Source organism: Myotis nattereri (genome assembly GCF_964212035.1).
Source record: "Myotis nattereri genome assembly, chromosome: 14".
Classification (NCBI taxonomy): domain Eukaryota; kingdom Metazoa; phylum Chordata; class Mammalia; order Chiroptera; family Vespertilionidae; genus Myotis; species Myotis nattereri.
The window spans coordinates 36,683,723-36,702,951 of NC_138089.1; the positions used below are offsets into that span (position 1 = coordinate 36,683,723).

At 41.7% G+C, this 19,229-nt stretch overlaps 1 protein-coding gene across 4 annotated transcripts in view; it reads left to right on the forward strand.

Moving 5' to 3' along the window:
* CPNE4 (copine 4) overlaps positions 1–19,229 on the forward strand; it is a 348,425-nt gene that overhangs the window by 231,583 nt on the left and 97,613 nt on the right. For all 4 annotated transcript variants that reach the window (XM_081106181.1, XM_081106179.1, XM_081106178.1 and 1 more), the window contains 3 exons: positions 8,873–8,944; positions 11,763–11,837; positions 16,411–16,494. In XM_081106181.1, coding sequence (XP_080962307.1) covers positions 8,873–8,944; positions 11,763–11,837; positions 16,411–16,494 — 231 coding nt within the window. The remainder of the gene's footprint in view (positions 1–8,872; positions 8,945–11,762; positions 11,838–16,410; positions 16,495–19,229) is intronic.

The following is a 19,229-nucleotide window of genomic DNA, read 5'->3' on the forward strand; positions in this document are numbered from 1 at the left end:
AGTCTTCCCACTGATCTTCTCATAAGCGGTCAGTAGAAGGGAGGAAGGCTGGTATTCGGGGGCCTTGCTGTAGCCATGCTGTTGTGCTCAGTGAAGCCAGCGTGTCTCCACTTGATAGATCAAGAACTAGGCATTGAGAGCTCAACTAATTCATCTGAGATCGTGCCGACAGGAAGTTGTAGAGCTAGAATTCAAACCTAAGTTGATCTGATATCAGTATCTGCCTCCCCATTATGCCACATTGCCTACCACACTATGTTCAGTTTCCACAACCCTTTGCAGATTGAAAAAAGTGGAGTAGCAATTCTGCCTAAATGCTATCACTGTAAAACTGCTCAGAGAGGTCAAGACAGAAGCAACCTTTTCGCAAGTTGATAAATTGACTCTGATATCTCAAAAATCTCTCCCTCCCAGCTCAGGAAGCCCCGTGACATCCACCGGCAAAGAGATACCCCACTTGTGAGTGTTTATCTGAAATACCCCTGACCTCATTCTTCCCTCATTAGAGACCTGTTGCTCACATAGCAGTTCAGGTTAACAATCCAATGGAAATAACTGATATGAATGCATTCATCCATCCAGTCGTTCATTCATTCAACGAACGATGCATTTATGCAGACAATAATAATGAAAAGCTAATATACATATATTCACTCATTCAAATACATATGGATATGTTCATTCATTAATAGGGCACTTGAGATATGCTAGACACTCTTCAAATAGTGCTGCCTCAGCCATGAACAATGTTGGCAAAGCCCTACTCTCATGGAGTTTACCTATTCTTACATAATATAATAACAGATAGCAATAGCCCTGTGAAGGAAAACCAGCTGGGATAGGAAGAGAGTGGTGGGAAGGGGATGGGTGCTAATTTGGATAGGAATGTCAGCGAAGCCCTTTCTAAGGAGAGACCAGAATAAAGTGCGAGCATTCTTCATGGAAAGACATCCAGGAAAGTGTTCCAGGCAGAGGGCAGAACTGCTCTTACACACTGCCAGACCCTATGCTGAGACTTTGCAATGATCTCATTTAATCCTCACAAACCCATGATGGGAAAGTACCAGTATTTCTTCATTTTCCTGCTAATCACCTAAACCTCGAAGCAACTTGCTAGGTACACATCATTTCTAAGTGGGGGAGCCAGGAGTTAAAACCAGGCCTCCTGACTCTTAGACCACATCCCTACTATTGCCGGCCGAGCAATTCTGTGCCTTGGCCAGTCTGCAACACTTGCCAGCATTTTCAAAGCAAGATTTAGACAATGATCACTAGGAAGAAACAACTATAAAGCCTGCATCATCCATTTCATTCAGGTCTCATGTGCCCTTGACCTGACAGAATGCTCTACCCTGGGCATTAGGCTGCTTGGGGATCAGCTCTTTCCTCTTTCTCTTGAGTGCCACATGTTGTGACTGGGTGTTGGGCGGGGGGCCGGGTGGGGGGGAGATGGTGGCTTCTGATTAATAACTGAGCTAGGTCATTTGTGGTGATGATGGGGCCTTACCCCCATCATCAGAGGCACAGGTGGATAATTAAGGCATATCAGCCCTTAAATCCCTCTCAGAGACTCTCCTTTCCTCCACTACATCCCTTGCTAATGAAGTCAGAGAAAGGGTAAAAGCCTGTAATTAGACCTGAAGTAATTAGAACCCTGCTTAATAGAAAGCTTAAGACAGGAAGCCCAAACTAGTAGATTACCCAATGCTCCTGTCATTCTGAATCATTCTCCCTAGGGTGGTTCTTTTGTGGGTCTCCACTGGGGAGTGAGACTTGTACTGAATTTACATAAAAGTTATATCCACACATACTTATGTTTTATGTCCTCTCCCCTAATGTCTGGGAATGTTTCAATATTGTACCTTTCTTGCTTCCTACACATTTACCCATTAATAAAAGTCTAACTCAGCAGAACAGATTCGTTTAAAATTCCTTTACTATAAATCTTTTAAATCTGATCATATTGAACTAAAATTGTCTACATGCAGTTCTCACTTTCTAGCTCAGTGCTTCTCAACTGTAATGTGCATGCAGATCACCTAGGGATTTTGTAAAAACACGGAGTCTGACTCAGTAGGTGGGGTGGGGTCTGAGAAACAAGTTTCCAGGTCTTGCTGCTGCTGCTGCTGCTAAGGGGCCACATAGGATAAGAAGGGGAGGACACAGTGTGAAAAGCAAAGGGAAGTTCTTCTCAGTCCCACAGGCAGCTTCACTTGCCTTCTCCAGGGGTGGGGAACATCTGGCCCTCCGGCCATATAAGGCCCACTAAATCATTTGGTCTGGCCCTGCCAAGGCATTAGGGATGAGTTAATGAAATGTTTGACCAGATACAGTATAGCCGGCTAATTTTTAAGTTGATAATTTTGTGTGGCCTGCGAATGATGTTATAAATATCCAAGTGGCCCTTGGCAGAAAAAAAGGTTCCCCACCCCTATCCCAGCAGCTATTCCCAACTTCTAATGTGGAAATGTGGATTTTGAAGAATGAAAAAAAAATTTGCCAATTAAGGGGAGAAGATGTGAGTAATCCTAGACAGAGGAAATAGCAACAGACAAAGCATAGTCCTTGAAGGGGTTTTCTTTTTATGCTCTTTAAAATATTTTTAAGGCTTCCCTTTATTGATAAGACATACAAGGGGGGATGGAAGGAGACATATGTACTACTCTTTGTAATATTTTAAGCAATAAAATAAAAATTTTTTTAAAAAGACACTAAGAGGCCAAAGTTTCCAGGGGTTGCTCTGTGCTCAGATAAGAGTGTGGGTATTTGAGTCAGCGGTGGGAGAAAGGAGACCAAGAGATGGGAGAATAGCACCAAGAGAAGGCTCTTCTGTCACAGTATTTACCTTGAGTAGGTCTGATGTCTACCAGGTGAGGTAATATTGCCCAGAAGTATCGGGGCAGGAAATGGGATGGTAGGGATTTCCCTAAAATCAGTCATCACAGAGGCCATCACTGCATCTTTTCCTAGGAATCTGAACCCGATCATGGGCAAGTCAGTTTTTGTTTTCTATGTCTACTACTTCAAATTATCACAAAGTTGGTGGCTTAAAACTAAAGAAATTTGTATCGTAGTACTAGAGAGTGAAAATGGAAATCATGGTGTCGGCAGGACTTTGCTCCTTCTGAAAGCCCTGAGAGAGAATCCATTTCTTGCTTCTTCCAACCTCTGGTGACTGATGGCATTCCTTGGCTCATTGCCACATCACTCCAAAAATCTAGCCTCTTCCAATCTCTCTTTGCTCTGTCTTCATACTTCAATTGTTTGTGTATCTCATCAAATCTCCCCCAATTCCCTTTTATAATGACACTTATGATTGCATTTAGGGTCCACATGGATAATCCAGTGTTAACTCCCCATTTTAAGATGCTTACCTTAGTTATATCTGCAAAGACCCCCCTTTTTGCCATTTTAAGGTAATATACACAGCTTTCAGGGATTAGAACATGGATATCTTTCAGGAGTCATTTTTTTCCTCCTACTACAGTCAGTGTTGCTAAAGTACCTGGAGTCAGGTGAATAAAGTACATAGTCTCTAGGGATAAATTAAACATCTTCTTTCTGTCCCTAGTACTCATTTCTGCTCCTCATACTCACATATGACCTTTGTACCTACTGTTCCCTCCACTGAAGCATCATCCCTCCCCTCTCTGTTGGATTCTCCTTTCCCATAGTCTTCAAGTCAGGAGAATTTCTTCAGAAATGCCTTACCTGACCTCCTAGACCAGGCCAGTTACCCTTCTCATGGCATGGCATTGCTTCTCCTTGCAGAGTTGGAATTTGACATGTGTCTCATCTGACTGTCTCTGGGAGAGCAGTACCCGCATCTATCTTGTGTCATTATTCTTTTCTTAACATCCAACACATAATAGTCACTCAATAAATATTTATTCAGTGAAGGAGTGAATCCTGGCTTTACTGCTTATATTAATTTGTTAGGGCTGCCATAATGAAATACCACAGACTGGTTATGACTTAAACAACAGAAATTTTTTTCTCATAGTTCTGGAGGCTGCACTTCCAGGACCAAGGTGACAGCAGGGTTAGTTTCTGGTGAGGCCTCTTTTGTTGGCTTTCTTCAGTAAGTCTCACATAGCATAAGATCTCTTATGCTTCTGTCTTTTCTTATAAGGACACCAGTCATATTGGATTAGAGTCCCTTATGATTGCATTTAACCTTAATTATCTCCTTAAAGGCCCCATCAGTAAATACAGTTAAGTTTTGGGTTAGGAGTTCAACATAAGAATTTTGGGTGGGGGAACGAAATTCAGTACATAATGCTATATGACCTTAGATAAACTCCTTAATTTCTTGAAACGTTGCTCCTCTCATCTCAATTGTTTGGGGGCAAGAGCAAGTTTGATCATTAAATTACAATAAATGGGATAAATGTGTATGAAGCACTTGACATATTATCTGACACAAATTAAAATGTTTTGGTTGTTTTCCCCAGAAACAGTCAAGGATTGGACAGTAAGTAGATTATTTGGGAGGCTAAAGAAACACCAGAAGGGGAGTGGAGTGAGACAGGAAAGAGAAACCAGCCAATAAAACAAAGGGTGCATTGTCTAACAAATTGCCACTGGATGCAATTGTAGCTTCAATAAAGAAATGAATCCTGGCTTTGACTCATGAACTATGTGTATTAGTCTGTTAGGAATGCCATACCCTGGGGAAACACAGGCAACTATGTAGAACAAACACCGCAGAGTCACCCCTCAACCCTGGAGCAAAGAAGTTGGAGGATTTCTGGACTAGTGATGATCAATCATTGGTTAAGGTCCATTCCAAATGGTGTTAATAATCCCCACTTCCAGCCTGCTGTGCCTGTGGACAATGGGCATGGATACCAGAGAAAACCTTCAGGCAAAGACATGCCCTGCCAGTTCTGCAATCATAAGGCCTGAGGGGATCTGTCTGCTACAAAGAGACATTAGGTATTAGTCATTCTACTAGTAGCTTTCAGAGCACTGGTCATGCTGTTTTTGACCAAGGGGTTCTGGGGCCAAACAATTGTAAGGAATGCTCTGTAGAGGGTTGTCCTCCACAAAAGTTCTATTGATGTCTGCAGTTGAGATGCCTTTCTAATCCTGTGATTTCCAGACTTACTATAGAAGGACTTTTCTAATACAATATGTAAACTTTTAAGGAATGAAAGGTCTCTGATACATGCTTTGGAGATTATCAGTTCTGGCTAATAGAGATGTGACTGTCAAGTAAAGTTGTTTTTAATCTGTTCACCACTGTAGCCCCAGAACAGTGTCTGGCACAGAAAAAGTTTTCAATCAACGTTGCTGGTGCAACAGAGTCTTACAGCGATTTCAAAAAAGCATCTGAAAAATATGTTCAGTAAAAGCAGTCTCATGAAAAATAACTGCTTAATCCCCAAAATGACTGTTTTGAAAGACTTTGAAAGAAAATTCAGTTGAATATACATACACTTGTTGAAATATTGGCCAAAACATATCTTATTCTCCTGGCTTTGTTCCCATTCATCTAGATGAAAGAGTAGACTTCTCTATAAAATGAGGACCTATGCTTTCAGAATTTGTCTACTTCATAGGGGAAGAACCACTTCCTCCCCATATCCATGTGAGCATGCAGATCATGGACTTAATGGGACTAATGTCCCTCTGGTCCAACTTTGCTAAAAAGATCGTTCCAACTTCTATTTCCTCCCCCTATATGTCACTCTTGTTGAATGCTAAGGATTGCAGCTGTGACCCCACTAAGGGGTGAAAATAATCAAATTAGAGGACTTCTGACAAGCACATCCCCTTTATCTTGTTGCCAAGTACAGCTAGTTATATATTTGTTGGCCTCAAATGTCAGCTGGGACCAGGGTGAGTCCTTGTCATTCTTTCTCATCCTGTCAAGACCTAAAGCCTTTATGAGCCTGATGCAGTTGCTTCAGCTGCAACAAAGCATATAGAAGTGGGATTTGCAAACAAATGGGCTTTTCTCTATAGATCACTTCTCCATCTGGGTATCCCTACTATTTTTTCCCAACAGTTGTGAGAATGGCAGCATCACTGTTATTGATCACGATTATAAGGAAAGGTTTCAAACCCTAATTATCACTCATTCTTTGGAGCTGAGATGGAGGCCTGGGGGCTGTAAAATAAGTTTAATTGCCTGCTTGATTAGCCATTTGTATATCCAATTGCCCACTTCTTAATAAGGAATATTTCCTGTGCAATTGCTTACCTTCCTAGAATTTGTAGAAGGCAGGAGCTAGAGCACAGTAGCATTCTCTTCACACCCTACAAGTGGAAATGCTGGCATTTCTAGGTAAGAGTGAGGGGAGAACTGTGACCATGCAGGTTCTCACTGGTTAAGTCTTCCTTGGTTTTCCTTGAAGAATTGTCTTGGAAGACAGTCTATAAAGACAGTCTGCCCACACCTAATAACCCACTGAGTTGGTTATTGCAGTGCTGAGAGGCTTGTTGAGGTCACTTGGAGCCATACAGGTAGGTAACCAATGTGAATGAAACACAATAACAATGAGCAGAAGTATTTCTGAGACCAGATTTATTTCAGAAACAAGGTATGTTGCCTCTCTTTCGTCTGTGTCCTATTTTCCTCATTTAGAGAAAGAAATTAATAATACCAAATTTGTGGGGGTGTAAAATTAGCACCAAAGTGACCCTAAATCAAAACGTTACTCAATTTCTCATTCCCTGCAAACGACTCTCTTCCCCACTTCATAGCCAGACTTAGTGAAAGAATTGTCCTCATGTGCTCGCTCCATTTCCTTCCCTCTTCTTTCCCTCTTCAACCTACTCCAACCTATTTTCTGTTCCAAACCTGACCATGTGTTCTTTGCCCCCAAACTTAATGTAGTCTTCTCATATCCCTTATCTTAGTGAAGGGCTCGACCATCTGATCTAGTGATGCATTTATGATGCCTCCCTCTTCCTCCATATTCAGCCCATTTCTAAGTTCTGACTAAAGTTTTACATTTAAATATCTCATAAATCCAGCCTTTTCTCTCCATCTCTACCATCTCCTGCCTAGTCTCCCCCAAGAGATTCTTACATGGACTACTCCCATCCACCCCACCATCTGTGCATTCATTTCCCCACCACCAGTGCCACCCCTTTGGGATGAGTTCTCTTTGTTCATTTGACCATTTGGTTAATTCTAATCTCCTTCACCAGAGCATAAGCTCCATTCTATTCGTCATGCCTGGCACCAAGTCTAGCATTCAGTAAGGGCTAAGTCAATATTTGTAGAGTGAATAAAGCATCTGCCACTTAATATGCACTACTTAAATGGGAGTTCCCATTGCTGTCCTTGTCATTGTCATCATCACCATCATCACGAGGTGATTTTTTAATATAAATACTCTTTCCTCTTCCAGTTAGAGCTAACTAAACAATAGTGTCTTTAAATCTGCTTGCCCTATGGAAGTTCTCTGAACTTTTTGCATTTGACTCTAGCACACGCAGAATTTTCATTGCTCTAACACGGAGACAAAAAAGGTGTAAGAATTTCAGAGAATAGGTTTGTCTTCCTGCTTTTCAGAGTGATTGCCTTTCTTCTCTTTCTGTAAATAATATGTGTATTGTTACCTAATACTGCATTAAAAAGTCACCCTCAAACTTGACAACTTTTAAAAAATAAACATCTCACAGTTTCTGTGTGTCAGGAATCGGAGTAGGGGTGAGGGGGCAGCATGGCTGGGTCCTCTGGAGCAGGGTCTCTCAAGGCTGCTGTTGAGTTATGCAAAAACTCAACTTGGAGGAGGACGTGCTTCCAAGCTCACTCTTGTGGCTGTTGACAGGCCTCAGGTTCTCGCTGGCTGTTGGCTGGAAATCAAGTCTTGTCCACATGGGCTGCTCTCTCTAGGGCTTCTAATAGCATTGCAGTTTGCTTCCCTTGGGGGGCTCTGAGAGAGCGAGAAATGGTGAGCAAGAAGACCGGCACATCCAATTGGTAACTTAATCTCAGAAGTGACATCCCATCACTTTTATGGTATTCTGTTCATTAGAAACAAGTCATTGGATCTCTCCACACTCCAGGAGATGGAATTACACAGTGGGGTGAATATCAGAAGGTGAGGATCATTGAGAGTTGCCTTAGGCAGAAGCTGCCTAATGCAAGGGGTGACTTTGTTCTCTCTTAGGCACGAGCCTGGCTTTCACTTGATTCTTTTAAGCCTTTTCTCCTTTGGGAATCATGGGTAGCATATCCATCAGGGCCACAATGCCTTATCACACTTCTCTTTCAAAAAAAGGAAGAAGGAGGGGAGGAGGGGGATGGGGCAGGTTCTGCTAAAAATAGCTCCTAATATAAAAAATTTTAATTGTCTTTGCACGTTGTACATTAACACTTAATCATGGAGATAACCCCAATTACTTATATTGGCTTGTCTGAGCATCAGTTTCCTGATGACTTATTTTATAGCTTCCTAATGAATATATTAAAAATAGAACTCGAGAACTAATAGATACAAAATGTGTATATTTAGATCCTGGTTTTCTTTCCCTCACTGCACCCCCACCCCCCACTGTACACAGAGGTTTTAGTACTGATTTGAGATCATTCTGAAACTTTATCTATTTTATCTTCATGTACATAGATCCAATGTTTGCCATCTAACTTTGATATAAATCCCTCAGCAACAATTAAACCACCTCCTAACTGACTGAGTTATCTGTCATTCATCACACATTCTGTTACATAACACACCATAAGAGGAAAAGGGGAATACCTGTTTTTAGGAGAGGTTTGTGGAAAGTCCTTGGAAAATCAATGCACATAGATGTCACTTCAGGCAGAGCTGAATGGAGAACTTTTAGAGGGAACTTCATTGAGTAGACCTGCAGCTGTATGACCGCTATCTCCACCTTCCATTTCCTTGTGCAGATTGTTTCCCAGAGGAAGCTGTCCAAATCCTTGCTGAAGCACGGGAACACGGCAGGGAAGTCCTCCATCACGGTAAGCCCCCCTATGCAGCCATCTGCCAGGTGCCCCGGTGGAGCTGGCTGGGGCAAACCAGACTTGTGCAAAGCAGACCCTGTGGCTATTGGGAGCTGATGCCACAACCGTGCAACTATCCAAGCCACCTCTTTCTTTTTTTCCTCCACCTGTCAATACAATTTTGACCTTTGCTTCCCTAGGGAAAAGGGGTAAAAAAAAAAAAGGACCTGAAAGTAAAGCCATTTACTTTTACTAAGCACTTTTGCAATTGCAATATAGGTTCTAGTGGGGAACAGCGATGGAGTCATTGAGCTCAGTAAGAACATGGAATTGTGTGGGGTTTTCACATCATCAAAACTACCTATCCCTGCCTCTCATTTCTCTAAGAATTAAAAATTTGCTCTAATCACATTTAGTCCAGGGTTTGATTTAGTCCAAGACCAAAGAGCCCAGTATTCCAGTTTCTTCTTTAATATAATAGTTTGGAGCTATGCTGCCCTATTTGGTAGTCACTAGCCACATGTGATTATTTAAGCTTACGTACAATTATTTAAAATTAAACAAAAGCAGATATTCATTGCTTAGTCCCACAAGCCACATACAAAGTGCTCAATAGTTACATGTGGCTGGCAGCTACTATTTTGGATAGTGCAGATTGTAGAAACTTCCTGTAAGTTTAGAATTTCTATGGGAATTGCTGGGAGCACTTCTAAATAAAATCTTACTTTTTCCTATATTTGAAACATTGACATCTTGTATTAGAGCCTTTGAGAAAGGCAGAGAAAGTAGTCTAGCCAGTTAGCTATGTGAATCTAAATTGCTAGGGAGATAAATTGCCGGGAGGCAAACCTTCTGAGTTCCTTTGAACATTTCTTTTTAACTTAAAAGTGACTGATTTATTCTTTGTTAATGTAAGCCACTTTTTAAAGGAAAAATTCCTGAGAATTCCTAGTGGTGAAAGTTATGACCATTCTTACAATAACTTACCTGAATTTGTTGCTTAAATATTTGAAATGATGCAGTCATATCAAAGCCTTCTCTTGACTGCCATGCTCACTGATGAACGAATGGTTCAAATGGCTTTGAAGACCCCCCCGCCCCCCCCGGGTGCTCCAAAGATCCAGGGACCCAAAGGCTCATTCCCAAAGCCCACAAACCCAGAGAAGCCTGGGGTGGTAGACCAGGTGTTTGATTTTCCATGAGTCTCTCTCATGGGAAGGAAACCTCACCTTGCCACCTTTTTCTCTAAAGTATCTTGGGAGATTTTCTTCCTACACACATCCCAGAGAAACTTTATCTCCTTAATTTTAAATAATTAAATACTTCACATAATCTTGGGTCTTTGGATCAAAACAGTGGCTCTGTTAGCTTTTGGAAAACTCTTGAAAATATGTGCAAAATTTTCTAAGCTTCTGCAGATGAAGATCATAACTTCCATCATCTTTCAAGGGTGTCTGTGACCACAAAGCAATTAAAGACCACTGCTCAAGTGGAGTGTAAGAGGCATGAAGGTGACAAGGTACAAAAGAGGACCAAATGGAAAATCTACATAGGGTGGTTTCTGGTTTACCAAAAAAGTTATTGAGTTTTTACTGCTTATCTGGACTCAAGTTTCCTATTTCTTAGGCAAAGTTTTTGACTTTAATATTAGGTGCAAAATAAAATTTTCCAGAAGCTAACAATGTGAACCCAACTTATAATGGGAAAGTTGAGCTCAAATAGATTGGAGATATAAATGAATTAAAGCTCAGTGGCTTGACATAAGCCATTTGTTGAGGGTATCCATGTCCTACACCTCTAAATGCCTGGTGAAGTCCTAAACATTATTTATGAATGGTTGAACCTATCTGTAACTAGACAGTCCTTAGATTTTTGTCATTATTGTTTTTCTCCTGTCTTTCCACCAATTTCTGTTCCCAGGCTTTGAGAATCACTGACTATTAAATATTGGAAAGCAACTTATTATGAAAGAGGCTCTTAGATAATATTATATTTTCACTTATACCAAAATCTCTGTCAAGAATTCTGTTCTTAGTTAAGGTCTCTCTCTCTCTCTCTCTCTCTCTCTCTCTCTCTCTCTCTCTCTCTCTTTCTCTCTCTCATCTCATCTCATCTCAGAAAGCCTGGGGGCGGGAGGGGGCGGGGTCTTTTACAAAAAATAGGAATTAGCCTGGCAGGCGTGGCTCAGTGGTTGAACATTGACCTATGAACTTGGAAGTCACGGTTCAATTTCCCATTAGGGCACATGCCTGGGTTGTGGGCTCAATCCCCAGTGTTGGGAGTACAGGAGGCAGCCAACCAGTGATTCTCACTCATCATTGATGTTTCTATCTCTCTTTCCCTCTCCCTTCCTCTCTGAAGTCAATTAAAAAAGAAAAAAAATTAGAATGTTTTTTTGATGGCCATATAATCATTGGTTTAGAAAGGACATAGAGACTGGTTTATTTCCCTATCCCTTGTTGGTCTAAAAACAGTGGGGAAATGTTACTGCTCCTCCTTATTTGCAACTTTCCAAAGGAGGAATATATATATAAAATTATGTGTGGATGTGCCATCCAATGCTCTTCCTTTCTGCTGCTCCAAATGGTCTCTTCTTCCAGCCTACACCCCATCGGTTGTGTTGTCATGTGAAATCTGGTTATCTACTATTGTTTATTCTAAGGAGTTGCCTTAAACACCTGGAAATGCTGTGCCATGTTCACTAGCATTGTAGAAAACTCCTTTTCTAGCCTCAGTCTTTGTTGATTTTGAACCAACTATGAGCTAAATTTGTTCATGAATTCCTGGGCTGATTGGTCCAACCGTCACTGCAGCTGATGCATGCTTTTTCCTGTAGGTGATTGCTGAAGAATTATCCGGCAATGATGACTATGTTGAACTTGCATTCAACGCGCGGAAATTGGATGACAAGGTAAAGTGTTTGGCATTAACCTTCCTGAAGGAAGTAATAAAGCCAGCACACAAAGTTTAATCAGATTTTCCCCTATAGCTGTTTTATCCCTTTCAGCCTACGTTATTAAACAGATCGGAGATTTCAGAGAGGTCTGCAAAGGAAGACTTTCTCCAAATTGTGAATTAGTTAATGAGATGGGAAAGAGACTACAATTAAGCCAGGAAATTTTTATTACACTAAGACTTGATTTGTTCCCAAATGCCACAGCTCAGATATGCATGGGTAAATATGATTTAACCCCATTGGTAGGGGCATTTTAAAGGAAAGGAAGAAATGGAAAAGGGAAAAAAAGTGACATTTATTGAGCACCTATACTTGCCAGAGTTAAGAGCTTTGCATGTGTTATCACATTCATTCATTCTTATAACTTCCAGCCAACAGAGATTGTTAACACTGTTTTGCAAATGAGGAAACAGATTCAAAGATGTGTTGGTTCAGATAACCCAAGACAGGATTAAATATACAAGGATTTTATTGGGAGACATGCCTGTGTAAGGAACATAGGGAGGAAGTCTGGGAGAGCTCACAGACCATGTTGCAAGTCTGACAATGAATAAAGGAGAGAGGGAAGGAAGGGCGGGGCAGTGTCCTGGAATGCCATGCAGTCCAAGGAAGGTTCAGCAAGGCCATCAAAGGGGGCCTAGAGCCAAAATTGGCCAACAAGCTCAGTAGTCTGAACATGCAGGTTATCCTGGAATCGAGGAAAGATAGAGTGTTATAAGGGAAAGGAATCTGATCTATTCAGCTTCAGATTTTAGCAACCGATCATTTTCAAAAGGCCAAGCTTAACCGAAATTGGATGCATTTTACTGAGTGTAACTGTTGAACCAAGCTCTTCACTTATCTGACCCATTCCTTATTTAATAGGTCAACCAGGCCAGTTCATCTTAACATGGATAAGCAGTTAAGACTTTGTTGAACTGGGAAACAATAGCATCAAAACAAGGTTTATGTCTCAAAATGTGTTTCCAGGTATTTGGTAAGAGGTTTAAAAACATATACCTCTCCCGGCTGGCATGGCTCAGTGGTTGAGCATCGACCTTTGAAACAGGAGATCACGGTTCTATTCCTGGTCAGGCATAAGCCCATGTTTCGGGCTCAATCCCTGTTGTGGGGCATGCAGGAGGCAACCGACCGATGATCTTATCATTGATGTTTTTATCTCTCTCTCTCCCTCTCCCTTCCTCTCTGAAATCAATATATATCTATATATATATCTATATATGTTTTAAAAAACACAAACTCTTACCTCCAGAGGACCATAAGAACTAGACCCTTAAGATCAGTCATGTTCACTCTTTTAAAAACTTTTTGATGGATATTATTATTACCATTTTATTAATGGGAAAACTATAGGCTCAGAGGGGATAGAGAAGTTGTTCAAGATCACATTACTAGTAAGTGACCAATCTGGGATTAAAATCCAGTTCTGTTGGCCTCTTTATACTATATCTTCTTAAATGTCAGTGACCGTCTCTGTAATAGAGGCCTTGACTCTATTCATAGTAATGACTTTCAGAGCAATAACTATGAATTTTTTCAGAGGTATTGGCAGAGTCCTTTTTTAATTTAAATTCTTTATTGTTTAAAGTATTACATAAGTCTCCTTTTTCCCCCATTAACCTCTTTCCAGCCGCCCCACCCCCCAGCACATGCCCTCACCCTCCCACTGCCCTACCCCCAATCTGTGTCCATTGGTTACGCTCATATGAATGCATTCAAGTCCTTTGGTTGAGTCATGTTTACTCTTATACTTCTAGTTCATAGAGTTAGTTCTTGGCCTCCTTGACTCTACACACAGTCACTGGCTGGGAACATTCCATGGGAAGCCTGGCCTTGGTGCGAGTGCAGAGTGGGAAGTGCAAGCATGTAGCAGGGGCCCTTGGTCAGTTACACCCCCTGTAGTGGTTGGGGGGGGGGGTCTACAAAGTATGTTCTCGTGACCACTACATCCTGCTAATAATCAGTGGTTAAACTGAGATTTCAGTTTCATGTCTGCCTCACTGTCATCTGTCATCTTTTTATTATATCTCACATCTCCCACCCAATCACAGTCCATTTGAGTCTTACGTATACAAAAAAGTTCTATAGTCTCCACTTCTTTAAAAAACAAAAGAGTGGGGGGGGGTAGTGTCCTCACCATATATTTATGATTTCCCTTCAACCATATCCTGAATCAGAAAACACATCACATTCATAACTGTATTCACAAAGGGCTTCGTTTTCCTAGAGTACAACTAGAGAAGTTGGGATGTTTGGATGTGGCACCACACCGGCATTAGGATGAAGAGGGTAAAGCAGTATCTTAAGCAATTTCCTAAACTCTTAAGCAGCAGCTTATATCCTGGCGTATCTCATTCACTTTCACCTGCAAAAATACTCAGCCCATTTATGCATTCATTAATTCACTCTTTCCCTTGTTTACTTATTCACTTATTCATCAGTCATTTACCAAACCTTTGTTGCATGCTTGTTATGCATCAAGTGATAGGAAAAGGACATACTTTAAACCACTCTCCCACCCACAACCTGCAATTCACCATCTAAGTGAAACATAAATTTAAACAACAATTGATATAATAATACTGTAGCCATGACAGGATGGGCTAAGTGATGTATAACCAGAGTGCCCTGAAAAGGGTCATTCATTCAGCCTGGGGACATCAGGAAAGACTTTATCCTTGGGAATGAATCATATTTTAATTCTTTCAGTATCTTGAGTACATTGTGTGAAACTCACACAACCGCTACCTTTTAACATTAGCATGAACTTGGTGCTGGGAGCCACAGTGTGCATTGATATCAATTGGGTGTGAGCTTTAACCTTCACTTCCTTGGAACCATTATGCTCTTTCTCCCTGTCATATCCCCAGGTTTCAAAATAATTCACCAAACTGCTTTGTAGTGCCTTTCCAGGTACCATTATAAGCCATGGAGTCAGTGTGTAGCAGTGTTACACTATTCATTTAATGGCTTATAATGGCTTCTTTCCTCTTAGTAGTCTCTTAAGAACCACTAATTTGTCCCCTGACTTATGTCACAGCGCAAGGAGACTTCCAGGTTTGTTAGTGGACACATTGACTCTAAGGCAGCCGTGGGCAAACTACGGCCCACGGGCCGGATCCAGCCCGTTTGAAATGAATAAAACTATTGAAAAAAAAGACCGTACCCTTTTATGTAATGATGTTTACTTTGAATTTATATTAGTTCACACAAACACTCCATCCATGCTTTTGTTCCGGCCCTCCGGTCCAGTTTAAGAGCCCATTGTGGCCCTCAAGTCAAAAAGTTTGCCCACCCCTGCTCTAAGGTGTTTGAAGTTTCCTTTCATTCAAATGAGCACTGCTCATAAAACTGAAAGAGTCCCTATGTAGCATTTAATGTGGTTCGAGATGGCCATTCCCACCCTTGACTGTGCAGATTATCCAGTACCCTGGTCGCTCTTGCGCCTCAGTGCCCCAGTGCTGTAGACCCAGGCCCTTTATAATGGACTCCTTAGTATCCAGCAAGGAGCAGGCCCTGTTCAGAGCCAAGCAGAAGCCATTGCTTCCATTTGGACTGGAAGGTGAATGGTCTCAGGTGAAAAGAGGGCAAGTTGTAGAATTTAAGAAACAAGATGATGCCATGAAGATCATCTCATACAACCTCTTCGGGAAATAAAGGCTCTGATTTACTTGATGACAAAGACACTATTACTGCTCTGTTAGCTATTGCTGTATAACAAAACCACCTCAAAACCCAGTGACTTAAATTAACAACTCTTTTATTGTATGCCATGATTTTGAGAGTCAGAAATTCAGGCAGGGTTCATCTGGATAACTCTTCTGCTGCTAATGATGTTGACAAAAGTCACTCGTGGAGGAGCTTGGTCTTGGATGGTCACACTTCCTACATGATCTCCTGGCTTTTTCCAGAGGGAGCATGCAAGAAAATGAGGCAGAAGCTGGGTGGCCTTTTTGACAAAGCCTTGGAAGTCATCCTTCATCACTTATGCTATATTCTATTGGTTACAAGAGAGCCGAGAGGCCATCCCAGAGTCCAGGAGAGGGGAGTTAGGCTCCATGCCTTGGTGAGGGGGTAGCAAAGTCATATTGTAGAAAACCTGTGGACAGTGGACATTATGAGGGCCACCTATGGAAAATGCAATCTGCCACAGTGCTTTTGTCACCAATCCAGAATAAGATAGTAAAATTATTTCATGTCACAGCTGGGAAAGTAGTTCCCAGAGGTTCTCAAGGGCGACCTCCTTCGAGCTTTTAGCATCAAGTGATGTTCTAGCTGCCTACATGTTAGCGGTTGAGCTTATCTATTCATTGAGAAAATATATCATGACTAAAAGCCACTGAAATACATAAAGCTCCTAATATTTAAAATTTTGTTAATAAGTATCATGAGAACAACTGCTTTCTAAGTACATTTGGAAAATTGCAGTATGACTATGTGGGGGGAATATGCTATATCCATGCTATATGCTGAATTAGATGTGTTAGCGGAGGGAAACAACTTATTTTTATGTATCTGTCTATTTTAGGATTTCTTCAGTAAATCTGACCCATTTCTGGAAATTTTTCGTATGAATGATGATGCAACTCAGCAGCTTGTACACCGAACTGAGGTAATAACTATGCCATCTCATCTCCTAAGATGATAAATTGACCTGTTTTGAGAAAACCCTTACATTTCTTAATGTCTGTAGCTATGCGTTCAGACATGAGTCCTCACTGTTCTCAAGAGGACTCTTTATTCTCAGGCTAGATTGTTAGAAGGAAAGACCCTCTCTCATCCACATTTTTCATTATTTTATTAGTAATACAAATATAAATACTAGGTAACATTTAATGAAGGTCACTGGCGCCAAACATTGTACTAAGTGATTTTATGCACATTATTTTAGCTACTTCTCACAACAATCCTTTGACATGCTTATTACCCTCATTTTGCAGTTGAATAAATGAACTTTTGGGAGGTCGGGTCACTTCCCCAGTTCTCCCAGTTAACAAGGGGTACAGCTGAAGTTTGAATTGAGTGTGTTTGATCCTGAGCTTCACTGTAATTTGGAAAGGCAATCTGCCTCCCCAGGGAAGGTTGATACACTGGACTGATAGCAAGCCTCTCATGTGAACAGCAGCCTTCCTCAGCAGCCACTGGGTCTATCTGAATGTCCCTCTCACCTCCCCTCCTCTCTCTCCATGTGTCTCCAAACGTTATGCTTCACTGTCCAACACCCCCCCCCCACTACCCACTACTGTGTACCACTCAGCAACCAACCCCAATCTCTACTTTTTATTTTATTTATAAGCCAGTTCCAAGAGAGATGCTGTAGGAGTGAGAAGCACATTGATAAGGAGGAAGTGGGGTAATTTTGATGACTGACTTGGAGCTAAGGGAAGACTGTGTTGTGCTCACCAGTGGTAGCATAAAGGAAGAAGGAACCCTCGGGACTCATACGATGAGAGTGGAGGTGCCATGTTCTCACTACCCTACACTGGAAATCCAGTTCCATTTTCCTGGAGTAACAGAGTTTCAAGTAACATTGGGGGAACAGAACATGTCATAGTTAAAGTAGACAAGTATTAAATAGTGTTGAATGGCCTAGTCTGTGGATATTGGCATTTAATAAAATGGGTTTAATAAAACAATGATTAAATGAATGGAGTTGCGTATAGATAGTGTGTCCACTACAAGTTATAGCACAAAGTGATGCTCTGGAACTTAATCCCTGGGGAATAGATTGAGGTGCAACTGGGTTGGTTTCCCCCCATTGAATAGAATCGTTTCACACAAAAAGATTTCTTTGGTGGCACAGACTTTTCAGGGGAAGTAAATAGACTTTGGGGAGGACCAGAAGTGGTATCCAATCAAGCTTTTGCTGTACTCAGTGAATGGAGGCTTTAAAGTGCAGGGAGAACAGGAATGGATGGTACACTGTTGGCCTTCTCTCACAGGATCCTATTCTCCTTTGCTCCTCACAGCCTTTTTCTTCTCATTGTTGATATTGTTAAATCCTCCTAGTCCCAAGAATCTCTAGAACTTCCCCCAGTATCCCATTACTGAGGGGTTCCTGGAGTCTCACAAGAAATGTGATTATAAACTTCTCCAGTGAGTCAAGCAACATAACATTGATTTTTTTTTCTTGTGGGCATGCACACATGCACATTTTTCATTTCAGAGGAAATTTCTAGTTGAAATTTTGATTTGCTATTGAGTTTTTCAAAACTGTTGCAATAAGACATCTTTACTCCTTAGTATCTATACTAATAAAAGGGTAATATGCTAATTAGAGCAGATGTCTTCTGGACAAAGCCATAGCCACTGCCTGAGGCTCAGGCAAGCCGCAGATGGTGGCTGCCACTGCCCAGAGCCGGCCCAAGGCTCAGGCAAATGGTGGCTGCCTGGGGGCTGGCAGTGGCAGCAGCAGAGGCATGATGGGGGCAGTGCCTTCCCCTGATCGGCCTGGTCGCTTCCTGCAGAGGGAGGCCAGAGGCAGCAGCAGTGACAAAGTGATGGGGGCGGTGCCTTCTCTCGATCAGCCAGTCGCCTCCCACAGAGGGAGGCCAGACTGCAGCTCAGGCCCGCTTCCTATGGGGAGCAGGCCTAAGCCGTCAGTAGGACATCCTCTGAGGGCTCCCAGACTGTGAGAGGGGGCAGGCTGGGCTGAGGGACACCCCCCCACACCCCAGTGCATGACTTTTCATATACCAGGCCTCTAGTTTTTACATAAAGGTGAGAATTTTGACCTAACCCAGATGATTTTATCTAACTTTTCTCATCACTATCACTTTGATCATCCCCAGGGTATTGGAGCTTAAGACAAAGTCACACAGGAACAGTATTTTTCTACTTTAATGCATTAAGAGAAATTTAATAATGAGCCCAGGATATAATGAATAATTCATAGTTATATTAAGGATTCCAGTAGAAGAGAGAATCACTTAGAAAATAATTATGTTATTTGGATAGAGAATTAATTTTTTACAGTGCTAAGACTTCTGCTAACTAATAACTTCATAGGAAGAGAAATCAATATGACAATTTAAGTTCATTTTATGTCCCCTAGAGCAGTGGTTTCATGCATCAGAATCACCAGGGAGGGGGGTGGGGGGGGGGCTGTCCTCTAGTGTTTCTGTCCATAGGTCTGGGTGGAACCTAGAAATTCACCTAAGGATATTTTTTTTCAATGATTTCTAGAGAGAGTGGAAGGAAAGGAGGAGGGAGGGAGAGAGGGAGAAACATTGATGTGAGAGAGACATGTCTATTGGTTGCCTCCCCCATGTTTTTCTACCATGGCTGGGGAACCTGCAACCGAGGTATATACCCTTGACCAGGAATCAAACCTGAAACCCTTCAGTC